The following is a 21,262-nucleotide window of genomic DNA, read 5'->3' as shown; positions in this document are numbered from 1 at the left end:
TCCCAGTTGTTCTTCCCATTGTTGTTGGAATGTACCGGTGGTGGGTATGTCGGCCGTAATAAGGTTCTGGTAAAGTACCGAGATTGCGTGGTCCAGGGGGTCGCCCTCGTAGCAAAGATTCTCGAACCAAGATAGATTCCGGTGTAAGCGATCCTTGTGGGGCATGGCATTGTAGTAGTGTGTCAGTTGTATGTACCTCAAGACGATGATGGGGGTCTGAGGTTCACCGTCCAGCAGCGAGTCTAGAGTGCGAAGCTTCCCAGCTCCCAATACTCTGTATATTGGGATATATGTCCCAGTGGTTGTGACAGGCCATGCGCCGGGTGGGAGCCCTCCTCCCACCGACTTGTTATGTGTCAAAGGGGTCATCGGGCTAGGAATGGGAGAAATGTGAGTTTGGCCTCTCATGGTCCTCCATCCCTGGATCGTCTGTAGAACTGTCCCTTCCTCTCGGTGTTGTGAGACAGTATGCCCATCGCCTCCCCAGATCTTAGCCTCGATCGTAGGGCCTATAAGACCCCTGTCCAGCTCCACCCATTGTTTCCAAGGTGCTTTCGCATGCCAGTCCAGGATACGTTGTAGTACTGTGGCTTGGTAGTACTTCTTGAAGTCCGGCAGCGCTAGGCCTCCTCGCTGTCTGGGTCGGGTAAGTATGTCATACCGCAGCCTGGATCTTGCGCCTCGCCACACATAACGGATAACTGCCGATTTCAGGGGAGAAAAGAAGGTTGTTGGCAGAGCAATTGGGATGGTCTGCATTAGGTAGAGGAGTCTCGGGAGTATGTTCATTTTCAGAACTGCAATACGACCATGCCAGGAGATGTGCGGGTATGACCATTTGGTCAGGTCAGCGACTATTTTTTGTGACATGGGTTGAAAGTTGAACCTGTATATATCCGACGGGTCAGTGGGTATCCAGAGGCCAAGATACTTAATTTTGTCCCGACACCATCGGAACGTGAAGTGCGGTTTCAGTGAATCGTATTCTGAAGAGGGTAACGTGAGATTCAAAGCTTCGCATTTCGCAAGATTGAGCTTGAACCCAGATAGTTTCCCGTATTTTTCAATTTCAGAGAGGAGGCAAGGTAGGGTGGTTCTGGGGTTGCGTATAAAGAAAAGCAGATCATCCGCATACGCGGCTACCTTATGACACCTCTCCTTCCATTCGTATCCCTGGATGTCGGGATTCAAGCGGATCGATTGAAGTAGTGGTTCTAGTGTCATTGCGAACAGCAGGGGCGACAACGGGCACCCCTGGCGGGTGCCGTTATTGATTGCGAAGTCGGTTGTCGTGGCTCCGTTGACTCTAATCGTGGCCCGGGGTCTGCTATACAACGCCGCTATCCAGGTGAGTAGCCTTTGTCCGCATCCCATCTGTTGAAGAGTCGCTATCATAAAGTTCCAATTAACGCGATCGAACGCTTTTTCAGCGTCCGTCGACAACAGCATTAGGGGAGTTTTCGATCGCCTGACGTGGTGCTGAATGGAGAAGAGTCGGAGAGTGCTATCTCTAGCCTCCCTGCCCGGGATAAAACCGGTTTGGTCAACGTGGATCAAATCTGGAAGGAGTTGTTTCAATCTAGTGGCCAGGACCTTGGTAAATAGTTTAGCGTCCACATTGAGCAGTGAGATCGGGCGGTAACTAGCGCAGGCTAGCGGGTCTTTCCCTGGCTTTAATAGAACCGTGATGGTGGCTGCCAGTGATTCCAGTCCGAGGTTTCCCCCTTCCCCAGCTTCATTAATGGCCTTGGTCAGCCATGGAAGCAGGGTATCTGAGAATTTTTTGTAGTACCCGACCGAAAAGCCATCCGGTCCCGGGCCTTGCCGGTTTTGGAAGATTTAAGAGCTGCCGTGAGTTCTTCAGTGCTAACCGGGGAGTCCAGTATCGAGGCCGCGTCCCGGGTAATTGTGTTCGCGATGGTGCTGCGTAGGTATTCCTGGATCCGCGTAGCCTGTCGTGTCGGAGATCCTCTGTCCCCCGGTGAAGGCAGGTTGTACAGGTTTTGGTAGTATACCCTAAATTCCTCCGCGATCTTTTGTGGTAGGGGTGACACTTCTCCTGTCGCGAGCCGTATTTTGTGTATCTGTCTGTGAGGTGAAGGACCCTTTAGAATTCTTGCCAGGTATTTGCCCCCTTTATTCGCGTGAGCGTAGTAGAAGCCTTTCGAGCGCCGTAGCGTCCTGAGGTGCTTTTTCAGGATGAGTTCTCTAAGGTTTCTTCTCTTTTCCATCAATTCGCCATATACTGCGTTAAGATGGGTTCTTTTGTGTTGGCGTTCCAGGAGCGCTATTGATTGGTAGAGGTCGGTCATTGCTTGCATCGCTTCTCGTCGCTTGATCGTGGCTGTGCATATGAGTACTCCTCGGATGACACTTTTATGGGCTTCCCAGATGGTGATGGGGGATATCCCGGGAGTGTCATTGTCCCTGAAAAATTGTTCCAGCTCTTGAGCGATTTGTGTTCTGGTCCCTGGGTCTGACAGGAGAGTTTCGTTAAGTCGCCATGTCCACCTAGATGGCCGAAATAGAGGGGACTCCAATTCCATTATAACGGAACTATGGTCTGACCATGCAGCCGGTTCGATATCGGCTTTACGTAGCCTAGATAAGCCTTCCTGTGTAATAAAGAGGAAATCGATGCGGGAGTATCGGTCATGTAAGGCTGAGTAATACGTGTAGTCCTTAGTCGTGGGATTTAGGGTTCTCCAGCAGTCGACCAGCCTCATAGAGCTCAGAGAGTCTCGGATGCTTTTAATGTGGCGTTGTGACAGGCAGCTATGCCCTGATGAGGAGTCTAGTGTCGGATCTAAAGGAGCGTTAAAATCGCCTCCTACCAGGAGGATCCCTTCCGTAAAATCTTCCAGTTTGTGTAAGACATTACGTAGAAAGGGGGCCTGTTTCTTATTGGGGGCGTATATCGTCGCTAAAGTGTAAACTTTGTCGGTCATAACGCCCTTTAAAAAGAGGTATCGCCCTTGCGGGTCAGTTTCTCGCTCTAGTTCCCGGAACGATAGCTCGGCCGCCACAACAATAGCTACTCCTGCCCTGTGGGCCGATGGGTGGTTGCAGAAGTAAGCGTCAGGGTAATGCCTATTGTGCAATCTGGGTGCCGAGCCTTCCTTGAAATGGGTTTCCTGTAGCATGGCAATCGAGATCTGTTGTTTCTTCAGCGCTCTAAGTAAATGCGACCTGCGTTCCGGAGCATTTAAGCCTCTGCAGTTTTGTGTGAGGACCCTCAGGGGGGCGCAACGGTACGCCATGGCCAAATCGCGATCTATGCGGTTCGAGCGTCAGTCAGGTCTAGGGCCCACAATACAGGTCCGCGCCAGGGAGTGGAAGAAGGGGAGGGAGGCAGGAAAGAGATGAGTTAGCCTGTGAGGCACCAGGGGGGGGGGGATTCCTCAGGAGTTCGAGACGGCTGGGAAAAGAGTCAGTCAATGAGTGTAACTAGTAGGGTTGGAGAGATCCCAACTACTAACAGTGGATGTCTGCAATGATCGGGTGCGTCCTGAGTCTAGGAGAATTAACGTAAATTAGGTCCTTTCCCTCAGGAGGGGGGGGGGGGGGGAGGGAGGAACAAGTGCTGCAACCAGCGCCGATAAGCACCAGACCTGGGACCTGCCCGGAGGTCGGGAAAGCCTACAGCCTGGCTGAGAAGCCTGAGCACTAGTGAAGGTGTGGGTAGCGTGATGCAGGGTCCGCACCAGATGTAGTGGTGGAGGGGATAACGAAAGGTGTTAGGAATGTAGGGAATGTGAGATTACCCGTCTCCTCCCTCTTATCTATTTTGAGTGCTAGGCTTACTTGTGCGTCGTGTGTAAATGGTCACATGTGTCAAACGTGTACAGACATTATATGCAATATCGTATTAGCTTTCAACATCACAATTTTGTTTCACAGCCAGACATATCAACTCTTTAAGTAAAATACTAAACAAGATAGAAAACATGAAATACTAAGTATCAATCATAGAATGTTATAAAATAAAGACTACCCCTGTGTCTTGGTTCAGATCCCCTTAGGCTATGCGTTACCCGCTAAATTCCTGTGCATCTTTCCCCGTGTCCCTGCTTCCCTCCGAGCTACGTTAACTTCGCGGTGTATGTACGGCCCTCTCACCCCAGGAATAAAACCATATCTTCCCCTTAGGAGTGTGGGTTTGTGTGGATCCCGAGTTCAGGGTCATTGTCATCGTCGCCCCTGCCCACCCGATGGAGAGATTGCTAATGGGTTGTCAGACACGTTGAGATCACGAAGTGGGCAGTGTGTGCGTGGTACTCCCCATAGTTATGGTTAGACATCAATCACCGGGGAGGCTCATAGAGGTCTGAGGTGTACGTGTCTTGCCGTGCACTATCAAAGCTCATTTACAGATATCTACTGTTCATTGCAGCAGGTGGCCCGTATGGCATGGGTGAAATTCTAAAGACCCCGTTCCCAGTACCTAACAGCAATGTAACGGTGATAGAGTTAGATAGCATACAAATGGGAAACAGTGTGTAAACTTATATCAGGCAGTATAAAGTCCATATAAGTAACATTGGGATTGCATATTCACGTGTCCTGCTATGTTGCCGTCTGAACTGATGTCCCAAGACTGGTATCGGCAGGCAGCTCGGAGACTGGCCCCAAAAAAACCCCCAAAGACCCCAACCCGATATCCCCCACCCCACAAATATTTCCAGAGCCCCAGTAGCAGCGGAATCAGGGGGGCGGAGAGGATATTGCAGGGGGAGCGGCACCGTATCAGACATAGCGCCAGGAGTCTATAGTCCCGGAGGGGGCCCCAATTATAAAAAAATATCCCCAATGTACCTGAGGGTGGCAGCTGTGAGTATTCCGTCCTCATCGTCGGGCGTGTGGAACACAGGCAACAATCTTCCCATGGTAGGAAAGTGAGGTATGTCCTAGGTAGGCTGGAACTGCAATGGCGTTGTGGTGGGGCAAAGAGCAGGTCGGGGAAAGTGAGAATATCCAGGTTGATCCTTGGTAGTCTTCATCGGGTAGGAGTCTTATTCTTCAGGTGAGGTTGGGTTTCTGCGCCGCCTGGTGAGCTCAGGTGGTGGGGATCTGGCTTCCCTGCGTCTGCTCCCTCTTTGCGGTCTTGGGGGCAGGCCTGGGGGGCCTAATATCCAATTCGGTACCGGCAGCGGGGGGAGGCCGAGTTCTTCCAGGAAACCCGGTATGTCTTCTGGCCCCCTAAGAGATATCCAGCGGTTACCTTGTCGTGCCATGAGGGCGAATGGGAATCCCCATTTATACGTGATGCGGCGGTCCCTGAGGGCAGTAGTGACCGGGCGGAGTGCGCGTCGTGCTTCTAAGGTTAACGGGGACAAGTCATTAAATAACGATACCTGTGCCCCCCGGTAGGGCCATGCCGGTCGGTCTCGTGCTTTTTGCATGATAGCATCTTTCGTTGGGAAGGAATGTAGGCAACAGAGAATGTCCCTCGGGCCTTCCTCCACAGTTCGCGGTCGTAGTGTTCTATGGGCTCTTTCAAATTCAATCACGTGTGGGGTGGGAGTCTGGAGTATAGAGTGGAATAACTCCGTCAGCACCCCCTCCACGTTCTCGGCGCCCTCCGATTCCGGTACGCCACGGACTCGGATATTACACCTCCTGCCCCTGTTATCTACATCCTCAAGGTGCCTCCTCATGGACAAGAGCATCCCTCCCTGGCGTGCCACGGCTGTGTCTGTAGTTTGGAGGCGCGCTTGGAAGGCCGCAGCAGACTCCTCCATGGCTGTGATGCGGCCTGTGTGTGCGGTTACTTCTGCGCGGAGCCCCGCCAGTTCCGCCCTTACCGCCTCTTGGATGGATGTGGTAAGGGCCTGTAGGTCGGTTTTAGTGACCATTGCTGCTGTTAGGGTCTGCAGTTTTTCTTCGATCCTCTCGAAGGGAGCGGTGTCAGAGTCCGCAGCAGGCGGCGCCGCCATCTTGGGGCTGCTCGGCTCCCCGCTCGTGGTAGGATGCGGGTGCAGAAAAGTGTTCAGGGGTCTTTGAAGTTGTTTCCTCGGAGTCTGGGGGTTGTCTGGTCGCTTCGTGCGACCCATTTAGCCTTGGTAAGCGCTGTTAAGAGCTGATACGAGGGATGGTGGAGCGGAGCTCTTCTCTCACGCGTCCATCTTGGTCGGCACCTAAACCACGCCTACCCACTTCCAAATTTCCCCTGCCACCTCTTGTCTCAAATCCCCATGGTATCCTTTAGATTGTAAGCTCACGGGCTATCTACCTTTGCACTTTGTATAAAAGAGCTTTAATGGCAAGATTTCAGCTTACGGGCAGGGCTCTCTCTACCTCTTGTATTTGTCTGTGTATATTGTATGTTCTCCACTAATTGTACAGCGCTTTGGTGCTTTATAACCTCGAGTAATAAATAAATAAATAATACTTTGCTGAACCGTATGATAAATTTATTTACATGGCAAATAATTGAGAAAAGATTAAAACATGTCTTTCCATTTGCATGTGAAATCGGATAGTTGCTTGGCAAATGGATAAACCTGACATTCGGTGCAATATGTGGACACCTCTGTAATGTCATCCAGCATTTTGGGTACCTGAAATGATTCTGGAGATATTTAATATCATGAGGGCGGCTGAGCACAGACAGAAGATCCAAATCGCACAGGAAATAGAAACGTGAGAAAGCTTGCCGTGCTCTGCCAAGGTAAGAACTGAGCGAACTAAAGCAGATTTCCATCTCCTGGTAGAAATGTCTCAGGAGGACCTCCTTGGCAACATCTCCCATACAGCAGCACTGCAACAGACAGAGCAAAGTACATTAAGAACAGCATTTATTGTATTGTCTTATAGTAATTTGCTAGTATCTAATATATTATTTAATTAAAACAATAGCCATCCTTAAACATTATACTATAGTTCCCATAGGTTATCTCATTTCAACTGAGTAAATCATTGCCATGTGATGAAATCTGTAACAATGCTTTATATTAACTTTTATGTATATCGTGACCAATGTTTCTTTCTAGTTAGTTTTACTTTTGTTTTATTTTATTTAATTGATACTTTTTTATATGGTCATAAATAAGAAAATAATTTCTTTATAGGAAAATACATTTTATATCTGTTACCAGATAATTCTTTCTGATCTGCTTCCGAATGTCTTATAAATCTGCCGATCTCTTAATCATTTAATTAAAATTGTTAAAATTAAGAAATGAACTAATTGTGTGTGTAAATAGAATATGTAGAAAACACAATTTGAGCAATGCACTGGGTTCTACAGCCCAGATGCCAGATAAACCATATTTTGTAATAGCACTACCTGATTTATGACTACCACATTTTAAAATTTCAACAGTAGGCCCAGCGTAATCCTCAAAATTAGGGAGCAGAGTTACAAGATTACAAGATTCAGCAATCATACATTTCAAAGTAATAAAAAGTTGGCATTCTATTTTATTTAACAGGTCACTCTTCGTGCCAACACACAAACATGTAAAGGTGATGGTGCATAGAACACACTGAGGCAATTCTCAGCTTTGAGAGTGGATTACAATTGCAGCGATTTATTTTAAAAAATCAGTGCACCACTAAGCCTGCCCTTCAGAGAAGTTGTTCAGAGTTCCAGACTGACTCTGCTAATTTTGTTGAGGTTTACTGTTTGGCGTCAGTATGCCGTGCACATACAATACTGACTTGACTCATCCTTCTCTTATGACAGAACCGAACCACACATCACTTTAGTGCCAACTGCAGTTCAACTAACAACTGTGCATATCTTAATTTACTAAACAGTGAACTAGGCTGTTGGTAAAGTGATAGCAGTGACGTATGGCAGTTCCACTCATCATAAGGGCTGTGCATGCGTTTATGGGATAAGCGTCCCATCCTGATGAACCACTAAAAAGTCCATCAAGAGAAAAGTTTTTTGTTTTTATATCTTATTATTAATTATTATATATTATTATTCTTTATTTTGTTTCTTAACTTTAATATGCATTGACAAATAGGGATTCATCTTTACCCTATTTTCCCTTTAAGATATACAAATTTTACTATGTTAATTAGCTGTTCGGTAAATTAGCTGTTAGGTACGTAAATTAATTTTATTTTACTAATCTATATGGGTCTAGGCCGAGTCAAAGTAAGGAATTACAGTAAGGTTTTTATAATAAAAGAATATCAATAAAACATACTACTATTATCATTATTATCTCTCCTACTGCTGATTAAATTATATTATTCAAAGCAGAGTATAATAGTAATTTGCCACCAGTTTTCAAACATCATAGATGACCTTTTGATAAAAACTGTTTCTCTAGAAAAAAAAAAACATTCATGAAGTGTGAAAAAAAGCTGTTTCGGAGGAGCCTGACCACGAGCCGGAGCGGTCGCACCTCAGCACAGCTCCCGACCGCAGCCCGCAAAAATCTTGACAAGTGGGGATTAACACCCCCAACTCACCCACTCCTGACCAGGGGCATCATCGGCACTCTCCCCTACCACCTCCCATGCCGTTTGTGTACCCGGCACGGGTGAACCGCCGGAAGCGCAGACCTGCGGCCTACAAGCCGGCTGCAGCCCTCGATTGGGCGGCATTCCTCAACGGCCTCGATCAGCCTGAGGACTCAGCAGGGGACGATCCCCATACGGCACCCCTACACACTTGGGCAGAAATGGGCCGCCGGTCCCAGAAACCCCCACCGGAGACTGCCTCAGGGTCCAGGGATATCAGCACCATGCTGCAACAACACAGGCCGCCAGCCACAATGGCGGGAACAGCGGAGCAGGACACCATGAAGGTACACAGGGGACCCAGCCCACATGCCCAACCCCCAGAACAGGTACCTACACCAGGGGGTACCACTGATGGGTCTGCCCCAGTCACCCAGCGGGACTTCCAACACCTAATTGGGGAAATCAAAAACCTCTTGGCGACCAGCATAGAAGCCATTAAGTCTGACGTGCAGGCTATAGCTGTCAAGGTTCAAACCACAGAAAACTATGTTACTGACATCAAACAGGGACTAACCACCTTGCAGGACACAGTACTGGCACTCCAGAATCAACAGCAAGCACTCTCCCTCCACTATATCGCCCTCGATGACAGGACAAGGCGAAATCACATAAAAATAAGAGGAGTACCAGACGACGTCTCCTCAGACGAATTACCTCACTACCTGAGACGCCTCGTGGCCGCCATCCTGCCACCTACACAGGCCAAGAAATTTAATACGGATGGGATATACCGCCTGCCACCCTCGGGCAGGACAGCCCCAAACTTGACCCGAGACGTGATTGTCCGCTGTGCTACCTCCCAAGACAAAAGAATCCTGATGACTGCTCTCCGGGGCAAGACGCCACTCACATTTGAAGGCGCACAGCTTAACATCTACCAAGACCTCACCAGAGCCACGCTACAATGGCGCAGATCGCTGAACCAAGTCACCAGCACCCTCAGAGAAGCGGGGATAGAATACCATTGGAGGTCACCCAGATTCCTGGTGGTCACTAGACACGGAACTGTTCACAAAATCTCCACACTTGAGGAGTTCCCGACATTCTGCCACGCTTTGGGCATACCCGTACCCAACCAGGCCATTGACAAGCGACCTACTCCTGAGGCCTGATTCCAACAACAGAGACTTTACCACACATGTTCTACGTTGCACAGTTATACCTACACACAATCTGCTGGCCTTGAGCCACTCCTAGCTCACCCCATTCCCCCCACTGGCAAGAGGGAGCGACCGCTCCAAACCTACGTACCCCCCCCCCAGGCCCCCCAGGGCCCTGGGTACACATAGAAGAAGGCCATAACTCAGAACCCGAGAGGGTCACTACACACATATTATGGTTACTCGCCCATTCTCCCGAAGCAATTCACACACTCACGATAACATACCATTGCAGGCCCACATTTTCTAGTACATGATTTCGTTTACATGCTATTGTTCATGCCATACGATGTTTTCATGATTATGTTTGATGTACATTTCAAATATTCTTGACCCGCAAGGGTATGAAAAAACAAAATTTCAATAAAAAGAGATTGACAAAAAAAAAAAAAAGCTGTTTCCATACAATAACTAGAAAGGACAGTTCTGCGTTAGTCTTGACATGTCTCTCAATTCCCATAGTAAGTGACAAGAACACAATATTTATATTACCTGTAAAACATTTTTTGTCTTGTAGGTTGCACGCATCATCATTGTCCAACTTCTGTTAACTTTTGCAAATCTTCTAGCCTCTTGAGGCAGTTCCTAATAAAAGATTTAGAACATCAATCATGACCGCTTTATTGAACATAATATTGAATACAGAAACAAAATCAAAGTTTGGATTTAAAATGTTTAATTTCCAGCTTCAAAATCAATAGTCATTATATGTGTATATATATATATATATATTAACTGTTAGTACTATGAGCCATTATAAAAATTAAAGAATAATGGCGTAGCATAAGAAATAATAAGAGAAATTGCACTTTGAAGAAAAATGTGCCCCATCATTGCTTACATAGGGCTCATCTTGAAAAAAGTCACATTTCTGTTAAATAACTCGATCACGATTGCTTCAGTATTGTTAAATTCTAACCAACATCTTGATAAATAGTGAAAACTAGATTGTAACACATTACCTATTTCATTAATGAACCCTGTTTTATAGGGTGTATATACATGTATTTATAATTAGTATACATGGAGTGTATACCTTGTTATTTGTTTCCTAAAACTGTGTGCATTCACTGGTACTTAAGCTACAACATTCAGAATTACATAATAAATAACCTTGTTAATGATGACGTTACTGAAGGCTTCTTCTAGGTTTTGCCACAGGTCCTGCACTTCTACCCACAACTCCAAAACTTCACTGACACGCTTCAGTTTTTCTGCCCAGGTTGTTGCTTCTTCTCTCAGAGGGTCAATTTCTTTGGATGTCAACATCTGTGCCAATAGGATTTGAGCATTTTCTAACTCTTCGAGCAACTTCAGAGCATCCTCTTTCACTAGGAGTACTAAGCCCCTATTTTTGTATGGCGTAAAGCTGAGAACCTAAGGAAAGGAATGAATAGCATAGTACAAAAAAACAGCAGTAATGATAAGACAGTGATAAAGGGAAAAGGGCCATATACAATTATCACCCTGGGTAGAACTATTTTTTTTTTTTTTATTATTCTTTATTTTGTCTTGACACGACATGTTGCATACATGGACTAGCACGGTTTAACATGGGTTAACATGGTTCAACATGGGACATGCCATGCCACATCATTCACCGGACATGCCATGGGATCGCTGGAATCACATTGTACAAACATTCTCGTAGAGTTATTTATTATGAGGCTGTTACACATTAACATACATAGCTGTATCTCTGGTCTTTGCGACCCAATCATTGTCTTGTTAGTGTTAGGTAATGTTTTTGCCCTGCCTATGGCAAGTCTCATGTGTTGTTAAAGACTGCACAGCTGTTTCTCTCTTCCGATGTTTCGGTTGTCAGAATGCCCCATGTGTCTGCTCCCGTGAATGCATTACGTTGGTCAAATGGGGTGGAGGGGGATCCGCTGCCGGGGCCGATGGGTTGCCATCGGGGCCTGGTTATATATTAGTTACTCAAGTTGGAGTTTTCCCAGGGTTCCCAGATCTTTTGAAACATTTTCAAGGTTCCCCTTGTTCTAGCTGTCAGGTCGTCCATCAAATGGACTTCTTTTATTCTATTGATGACCCCTGCGATGGGCGGTGTGCCTGGCTTAAGCCAGTCTGAGGCTACGGCCCTCCTGGCTGCTAAGGTAATCTTATGGAGAAGCTTTTGTTCCTGCCTAGTCCAGCCGTCTAGAGTCCTGCTTAATAGGAATAGCCATGGGTCGAGGTCTGGTGCTCTGCCAAAGACCTGTTTCAGTAGTGTCTGTATCTGTTTCCAAAATGTGATCATCTGTGAGCATTCCCACCACATGTGGACGTACGTCCCCCTCAGGCCGCACCCCCTCCAGCACTCATCTGTAGGAGTCTTGTGTATTTGGTATAGTTTAACTTGTGCAGTGTACCAGCGAAGCATTGTTTTGATAGATTGCTCCTGGAGGGTAACGCACACCGACGAGGTATGGTTTGCCTCCCAGATCTCTTGCAACTCTATGCCTTCCAGCGTGTCCCCTAGGTCTCTCTCCCAATGATCTGTATAGGCTAATTTGCCCCAGTCCCTAGCTTCTGAACAGAGGTGGGCGTACATGAGCGTTATCATGCCTTTGGGTATCATTTCTTGGAGGCAGATGCGTTCGAAGAACGTCATCTGTTTCCAGGCCACCGTTTTTATGTGTGCCAAATTCGCGAAGTCTCTAATTTGTATGTATCTAAAAAAATCTGCGGGGGTGAGATGGCCTCGCTGTCTTAGTGCGTCACAGGTGATGACCCCTGTTCCCTTGTGTAGTTGGCAGATGCGTTTTAATCCTATCCTCTCTAAGTTTTTGAAGTCTCTAGCTATCATGCCTGGGATGAAGGCTTTATTGCGTAAGTATGGCATAATAGGGGATGGGTCCGATGCCAACTGGAATTTCAGTTTGAAGGCGTCCCATATCTGTAGGGAATTAATTATAGGCGGGTATGTGACCTTGATCTCGGCTCTGTGTTCTTTTGGTACCCACATGAGAAGCTGCGGGAGGTTGGCACCTGTCATGAGGGATTCTACGTCTGCCCATTTGCGGTCCCCTGGTGGAGAGTGCCACATTGCCGCCTGTGTCAGTTGTGTCGCTATGTAATAGTAATATATGTTTGGGAGTCCCAGTCCCCCTTTCGAACGTGGTCTATATAAAATATATCTGGATATTCTATGTCTTTTGTTATGCCATATGAAGGCTCCGATTGCCCTCTGTAGGGGCTGCAGGGAGGCTTTAGTGACGCGGATGGGGAGCGCTTGGAACACAAATAATATTCTAGGCAAGATATTCATTTTAACGGCATAATTTTGTCCTTACAGATTTTTATTGCCAAATAAAGAAAGCTTTTTTCACCTGACTCCTGCTCCTGTTCCTTTTGGCTTCTGATACCCACAACCAACGAGAGAATAGTAAGCTTCTTTTAGCCCCCCCCCCCCCACTGCTATCAGGGGACGCACCTATAAGGCAATCTCACAGTCTACATCTTGTCAGTGTAACAAATAACGTCTGATCATTTTAACTGTATTACACTATGTATTTTTAATTGTTTTTTTTTCAGGTTGTCCAGCTGTATCCCTTCCTTTTTTCTATATACAACTGATGTAGAATTATTAAAAATCTTTATTGAACTTGTATTGAATTATTGCACTAACTCCATTTTAACTTCATACTGTGACAAATCCTCCATTTTGTCCTCATAACCTGACTTCTTCATTTTAAAACTACATTACATGACAGAATTTCCCAGCACATCTAACACAATGGACAAAGACTGTATTTTCTATAAAGACATGACTAACTCAGGAACTGCTGAATTTCCCCTAACTCGCAACATAGTATAAATTGAAGGCCATGAGAACACTGTAGTAATGAAATGTTCTATTCATAAGAGACCTTGCACCTGACCACAGACCTGACATCACTGACCGTGTAAAATGACGCTCAAGCCCCCCTTTCCACCGAGTAAACCTCATGCTAAGGGAAATGGCGCTTGAGCCCCTTGTCCCCACCCGTGTCCAAACAATACCACCTCTCGGTGGGTGGACACATAGCTAACCACTTAGTTTTTGAGCCAATTAATTATATTGATAGGTGGACACTAATCCAGACACTTAACAATTAATCCAATTAATGATGTGTATTTACTGATATCCTGATAATCAATGATGACGCAAAATGCCTCTTAAAAGGGCCTGCGCGCCCGCTTTTCTTCACTTGCCAATAAATTTCCTCGAAGTTATTTTAACCTGAACTCCGTGTGTCAGACTGAATTACTTCAGCGTATATACGCAATTCAATTTTCTTAATTTGGACAGGAACAGATAGACATTTAAACATTTTGGTTTACTGCTAAAAAGTACCATAACACAACCACTAGAGGCACTTGCTGCCTGTACACAGAGTTTAACTATGTGAAATGACGCTGGATGTCCTTACGCTTTGCTTTGCATTTAGGCATCCAGCATCTTTAAAAACCGCATAGGAATGGTTTCAGTATAACTCTGAGGTTGGGGCTCTAGCGCGCAACACTGCTGCCAACTGGCTTCCTTCCTCTGTGCCTCCGCAGTTATGAAGAAGGTTTAGCCTGTGATAAGCTGAATGCCAGATGTTTCCAGTCTAACACTGTCCACCCATTGAGAGAAATAGTACACACTAGTAATAGTATTTGGATTGTCAAATATTTGACATGAGTACATGCAAAGTTATACCTTAAATAGCTCTAATTGAAAATAGGTTACTTAGTATTACCTGCTCACTCCATTCTTCTTCAACTTTTCTCATTTGGATCTCAAAATCCATTTCTTTTTTGGCAACTTTAGCTATTGACATTAGCTCAACTTGGAACCTGTGGTGAAGTAAAATGGGTGTTTAATATCAGTGATACTGGTATAATCCAATTTTTCTTCTTATAAAGCTTTCTATATTTAGAAAACAATCTATATAATTTAATGGCTTATAATAAAGACAAGGCATGCACATAGCACTCCTAGTATCCGGACAAGCTATGAAAATTAGATATTAAATTGTATTCAGTTAAATCTAGTGATATCAGGAGAATATCAGTGTATAGTTATAAATTAGATCATAGTTATTAACAATGTTGTGCAATGTCCTTGCTGTGATTAACTTGATCATAACTCATTTGTAAGTCTATTTCCACACTGAAGTTCACGTAACCCCAACATACTTTAATAATTCAATGTCCAGGATGTGAGAGACTTTCAAGACATTGGCTTCTAATGGGAAAGAACTTCCTGTGACAGACATAACTTGAAGCCAGTGGCGGTTCCGAATTTCCTTAAACAAAAAATAATTACATTTGAAAGTATATGTATATATTTCATAAAATCAAGAAAAAAAGCAATAATTAAACTATAGAAATTAGAATGTATGTTAGAGTGTTCATCTTACTTGATATGCAACATTGCCTTAAACGGACACTATCAACACTTAAACAACTTTTGCTTTATGAAATGGTTTTGGTATATAGATTATACCTGTTGAGTGCCACTGCTCAATTCTCTGCTGTTTATGAGTTGAATCGCTTTGTTTGTGCAGCCCTAGCCTCACTTATCTGGCTGTGACTTACAAGACTCGGGGACGTAATTAATAATGCACAATAGGGCATTTTAAACTACCTCCAAAATACTTTAAAAGTTAGAATAATTCTTTAAATATTTCCGTAGGTTTCCAGACTCATACTTAAATTCACATAATGGCAGGCTACATTTTACTAACATTGAACATAATGATACATAAGGAATTTTAATGTGTCAAGGTTCCTGCTACTGTTTGCAGGCTGTGGGGAATGTTGTGGTATATAAAATATATTGAGTGTAAGAGGAGCATTAGATTAACATAGTTTAACATATATACAATGTGTATCACAGCCTGATTAATGTTGTCAAAAATGCATCCAAATGTATAAAATGAACAATTGTGATGATGGCTTGACTCATAATATACCTTAGATTTCAGCTCGTGTAGCAATGGAAAGATGTCAACATAAAACTTGACCTCTCGTGCCATCTCATTGTACGCATCCCAGTCCTTCAGCTTGTCATTCCAGATTAGGCATTCAGACCAGTACTGTTCAATCTTCTCAAAGACAAAATAAAGAACATTAGTATATAGATGGTCACGGATCAATTAGCTTTCTTCAGAAAATATTACTGAAAGGAGCACTATAGTGTCAGGAATACAAACATGTATTTCTGACACTACAGTGTTTACATAGAAACATAGAATGTGACGGCAGATAAGAACCATTCGGCCCATCTAGTCTGCCCAATTTTCTAAAAACTTTCATTAGTCCCTGGCCTTATTTTATAGTTAGGATAGCCTTATGCCTATTCCACGCATGCTTAAACTCCTTTACTGTGTTAACCTCTACCACGTCAGCTGGAAGGCTATTCCATGCATCCACTACCCTCTCAGTAAAGTAATACTTCCTGATATTATTTTTAAACCTTTGCCCCTCTAAAAATAATAATATCAGGAAGTATTACTTTACTGAGAGGGTAGTTGATGCATGGAATAGCCTTCCAGCTGAAGTGGTAGAGGTTAACACAGTAAAGGAGTTTAAGCATGCGTCTAAGATTGCATGGGAAAGATGATTTCGCCCACCTCTTCTCCCATGCTATGCTGAGATCGTAAATTTTGATGATCTCAGCCAATCCATAGGAAAGCATTGGGAGGCTTTGGGAGGCTATTGCGCTTGCTCAGCAAAACGTGATGCTGTGCCAATCAGCATCTCCTTGCAGAGCAACTGCCATAGCGACTGCAATGGCCATTGGAGTGATACATTGGAGTTTCTTTGGTTTTTATTTTATGTATTGGTGCTGAAGTGTACTATAGTGATTGCTACTGCCCAGGAGTAGTGGGAGTTTAACCCCTTAAGGACACATGACATGTCTGACACGTCATGATTCCCTTTTATTCCAGAAGTTTGGTCCTTAAGGGGTTAAGCACAGGGCTTGATTTTGCATGTTTGTATTTGCTTTTTTATTACACAGCCATGTTACAGTGCTGCCGCCCACCCCATTTGATCCCTATTAAGGGTTAATAACTCTGTAGGGGTTAGAAAAATACCACTCTCTGTCTCATGAGAGATGTTGCATTCTAGCTGAAAATAGCAAGGTCAATTGTTAGTTTAGGACTCGCCTGAGAGGTTTTGCCTTGACGTGGCAGGTGAGCTTACACTTTAATTGCCATTGGAGTGATACTAAAAACCAGTTATTTAAATGTGCATAGTGATTTGGGATAGTGCGCAAGTAATTCTTTTTCTTTGGTTATTATTGAGCTTACTGCCTATAACGTTTACTAGGTTTCCAAATTAATTCAATTTTCAATTCATTAAACTTTTAACTATAAAATGAATTACCATATCCAGAAATGGTGAACAAACCTCTTTGTTACTTTTTGATAGATCTACTTCAGCCCACAGAGTATTCCGGAATATGAGGTCAAAGTCAATGAACTTCTGGAACAGGATATAAAGTGTTCCTAAAAGTTGCAAATCCTAAAAGAAAAAATATGCAAGGGATTTATTCACTAAATTCAAAGATTAAATAAATCTAAATGTTAATATATATCACCAGCAGTATATTCTCTCCTGGGCCTAATCAGTGAGAAGAAGTGACAACTAAACCAAAACCATTGTGGAATGTGCCCAGTATCTCACTTACTCTCATAGCTATTGTTTCTAATTACATAATGATACAGAATGATAAATATAATCTTCAATGTTGAATTAAACTGTAATTCAATTTCACTCAGTTTGACTTGTGCAGTGCATAGATGAAATATAAGTGACTATCATTTACAACATTTTTTTATTTTTTTTTATTGATTCATTATTTTACCTTTCCTGTTCTGTCTAGTTCTGGAAATGCCTTTGGAACAATATTGAAAAGTCGTTGCACGGAATTCAGGGTCCTTCTCTTTGCATCAAAAACTTGGTATCTACAAAAAAGCAGAATTGAGTGTGTTAAAACACAGAAAACAAGTATTTGTTCTTTTAAATATTCAGTTAATTTAAGTAGCAGAGCAGTATAAAATAAGCACATGCAGAATAAGTTCTTTAGTATTGTACAAAACTCCCACTTGCTTACCGAGTTTAAAAAAAAACAAAAAACCTCAATGTTAGTTCCTTTCAACCTTTTACTCACTTGAGAGAACCCCAACCCAACTTAAGAATCTAATAGCTGTGAGCCGATGGAGATAAACCTTCCGCTGGTATTAATCTTACAGGTCCTTTTTAAAAACACAGGGTGGTTGCAAATTTTGAAATATTTAGTTTACTAATTGGTTCTATGTTCATCTATCTATCTATCTATCTATCTATCTATCTATCTATCTATCTATCTATCTATCCTTACTTTTGCTTGAAGTCATGCAGCCGAGTGACAGCTTCCTCAGGTTTCACACCAGGAGCGGCAGGGCCTTGTGTATCAAAACTGTTTCGAAACTGGATCACCTCTACTACAAAACTCTGGGAGAAATGGTTAAAATTAATTTACATACATAAATATTGTAATTTAAAATATGTTTTAAATTGCATGTATTGAGACAACACATTGAAGAACTCATAATTTCTGTAATACAAAAATACCATGACTCACTCGAAAGTGTGTGTCTTTTGGTATAGTTATTAGTTTCCTGTGTTTAAAAACAAAATACAAGAGGAATTTATTAAAATAGAAGTTCACTTATAGTGAATATTCGGATATTATTGAGACCCATTTAAAGGAACACTCTAGGGTCAGGAATACAAGTATGTATTTCTGACCATATAGTGTTAAAACCACCACCTACCCACCCCCCCACGCCTCCCTAAATATAGTAAAACCTTACTTGTGTTTAAGTCTGCATCTGCTGCCTCTGTCCCTGATCTTACAGCTGACATCATCAGAAGTGGTGGTCTGAGTCAATCACAATGCTTCCACATAGGATTGGCTGAGACTGTCAACGAGGCAGATCAGGGGTAGAGCCAGCACAAGTCAAACACAGCCCTGGCCAATAAGCATCTCCTCATAGAGATGAATTTAATCAATGCATCTCTATGAGGAAAGTTTAGTGTCTGCATGCAGAGGTTGGAGACACTGTATGGCAATACTGCACAGTGTACACCACTTCCCCAGGAAGCACCGCTAACAGCCATCTGAGGAGTGGCCAGTAGAGTTATCACTAGGCTGTAAAGTAAACACTGCATTTTCTATAAAAAGACAGTGTTTACTGCAAAAAGCATACTCACCAGAACAAATACAATAAGCTGTAGTTGTTCTTGTGACTGTAGTGTCCCTTTAAATAAGGGTATTTTACTGCTAAAATAGTCAACTTGAAATTTAAATCATTGAAAAGTGGCTCTTTTACGCAATAAAAATATTCTAGTTAGCACATTATTCATAAATAATAGATGTTATGTAAAAGCTGCTCTATTTCAGGGCTACATGTGCCAGAATGATAAATGTGCACTGATATACGATTGCTAATTAGTTGCTGGAACATTTATTATATTGTACAAGCATATGGTACATTATAATTATTATTTAAGCTCAAACAAGCTAAAGGAACAAGGTAGCTGAGTTGATTTTAAGAATGAGTCACTAGTAATGTCTCCGAAGTAAAAATCACAGACCAAACTACTTCCAAGTAAATAGAATACGTTGATGTATCATTTAGGAATTCTGAGTTGTATTGAAACTAAAATAATGTAATACTATTGACTCATACTTTTACTTGTTTGTCAAGCTCTTGCTTAAAGATATCCTCCTTCTTCGTTAACAAGGTTTCTTTAACCTGTACAAGACAAATACATTCATATGATGCATAGAGTAAAACTCATAAGTACTAATACGTTAGTAGTCATTCAGAAAAGTTATTTTTAAATATGTAGAACATGGAATACTCTACTAACTATGTACTGTAGAAATACACTTTAAAGCAGAATAATAATACATAAAAGAGAAGTATTTGGGACTATTATTATAGCTGCCTGGGACTATTATTATAATATTAAAATTATGATTATGATTTTTATATAGACATAAGTACTCAGCTACGTTCACCCAAGCTGAGTGTGAGAATACTTGACACTGTCAGGGTCATTTTTTTCAACATTTCAAATGTATCAATTAAATTTGAAATGAGGCTACATTTGCCAAGTTGTGACTGTAGCTGCGTTGGAGAATTGTTCCAAAATAGAAAATAATTAAGGATGCACACTCCAATAATAATCTAAAATATAACACTTTATTATAAATCAATACAAATAAATACAAAGTAACAGAAAATATATGACCAGGTACAATGCATCAAAGCTAATATACTTAAAGGGACACTATAGTCACCTGAACAACTTTAGCGTTATGAAGCAGTTTTGGTGTATAGAACATGCCCCTGCAGCCTCACTGCTCAATCCTCTGACATTTAGGAGTTAAATCCCTTTGTTTATGAACCCTTGTCACACCTCCCTGCATGTGACTTGCACAGCCTTCCATAAACACTTCCTGTAAAGAGAGCCCTATTTAGGCTTTCTTTATTGCAAGTTCTGTTTAATTAAGATTTTCTTATCCCCTGCTATGTTAATAGCTTGCTAGACCCTGCAAGAGCCTCCTGTATGTGATTAAAGTTCAATTTAGAGATTGAGATACAATTATTTAAGGTAAATTACATCTGTTTGAAAGTGAAACCAGTTTATTTTTCATGCAGGCTCTGTCAATCATAGCCAGGGGAGGTGTGGCCAGGGCTGCATAAACAGAAACAAAGTGATTTAGCGCCTAAATTACAGTGAATTGAGCAGTGAAATTGCAGGGGAATGATATATACACTAAAACTGCTTTATTTAGCTAAAGTGATTTAGGTGACTATAGTGTTCCTTTAACATATAAAGATTATCATCTCTTGCAAAAGCCAAACAGTACAGAGCATGAGTCAAAACCTTCCCCAAAGTTTCGGCAACCTACTGGCTACATGCATGGCATGCAAAAATAATCAGCAAAACAATTCAGATAAACCAAAATGGGCCAATACTGAAAGGTATGTGTATATATATATGTGTAATATAAATAGTGTAAAGTAGTAATGTGATAATATAATACAAATTAAAATGAGCATTAAAGTGGCATTTTTTAAACAGGCCACTTGTTAATACTCTGCATATAATCAGATTCAGTTAAAGAAAATGGAAAAATATTTATAGAATGTTTTCACTTACAACATATGTAAGGTTCAGTAACTCGGTCCATTTATATCTTAGATTGTCAACCTCTGTTACCTCTTCTCTTGGGATGCGTAACTGATAGGACCTATAATGCATAACATAATCATTAATTAACAAATAACTACAAAAACTGTCAAGATATGATATATTTCAAATCCATGGGAAAACAAAAAACTATTTTCAGTTATTTGTACCTGCACCTCCCCCAACCTGCACCCTTTATCTCCCAAACAATTATTCAAAATGTTTTTGTAACATCTACAAAATGAAACTGAAATGCACTGTAATTCATAGGTCAAAGTGAGAGTGATAATTAATAACTAATATAGATACTAATTACCTATATTTGGGATGTTGCAGATTAGTATTGATCCCATTAGGGTTTGGTATGTTAATAAATATTTGAGATTTCAAAATGG

The 21,262-nt window shown here is 42.6% G+C and overlaps 1 protein-coding gene across 1 annotated transcript in view; it reads right to left on the bottom strand.

Moving 5' to 3' along the window:
• Window positions 1-21,262, bottom strand: part of LOC134586252 (dynein axonemal heavy chain 5-like) — a 260,789-nt gene that overhangs the window by 143,738 nt on the left and 95,789 nt on the right. The window contains exons 28-38 of the mRNA XM_063441744.1: window positions 20,838-20,928; window positions 19,355-19,420; window positions 18,001-18,113; window positions 17,485-17,584; window positions 17,028-17,141; window positions 15,587-15,718; window positions 14,808-14,917; window positions 14,369-14,465; window positions 10,758-11,021; window positions 10,137-10,229; window positions 6,561-6,760 (exon numbers count right to left, since the gene is read on the bottom strand). Of these exons, the coding sequence (XP_063297814.1) occupies window positions 6,561-6,760; window positions 10,137-10,229; window positions 10,758-11,021; window positions 14,369-14,465; window positions 14,808-14,917; window positions 15,587-15,718; window positions 17,028-17,141; window positions 17,485-17,584; window positions 18,001-18,113; window positions 19,355-19,420; window positions 20,838-20,928 (1,380 nt within the window). The remainder of the gene's footprint in view (window positions 1-6,560; window positions 6,761-10,136; window positions 10,230-10,757; window positions 11,022-14,368; window positions 14,466-14,807; window positions 14,918-15,586; window positions 15,719-17,027; window positions 17,142-17,484; window positions 17,585-18,000; window positions 18,114-19,354; window positions 19,421-20,837; window positions 20,929-21,262) is intronic.

Source organism: Pelobates fuscus, chromosome 2 (assembly GCF_036172605.1).
Source record: "Pelobates fuscus isolate aPelFus1 chromosome 2, aPelFus1.pri, whole genome shotgun sequence".
Classification (NCBI taxonomy): domain Eukaryota; kingdom Metazoa; phylum Chordata; class Amphibia; order Anura; family Pelobatidae; genus Pelobates; species Pelobates fuscus.
This window is presented reverse-complemented; position numbering and strand designations above follow the sequence as displayed.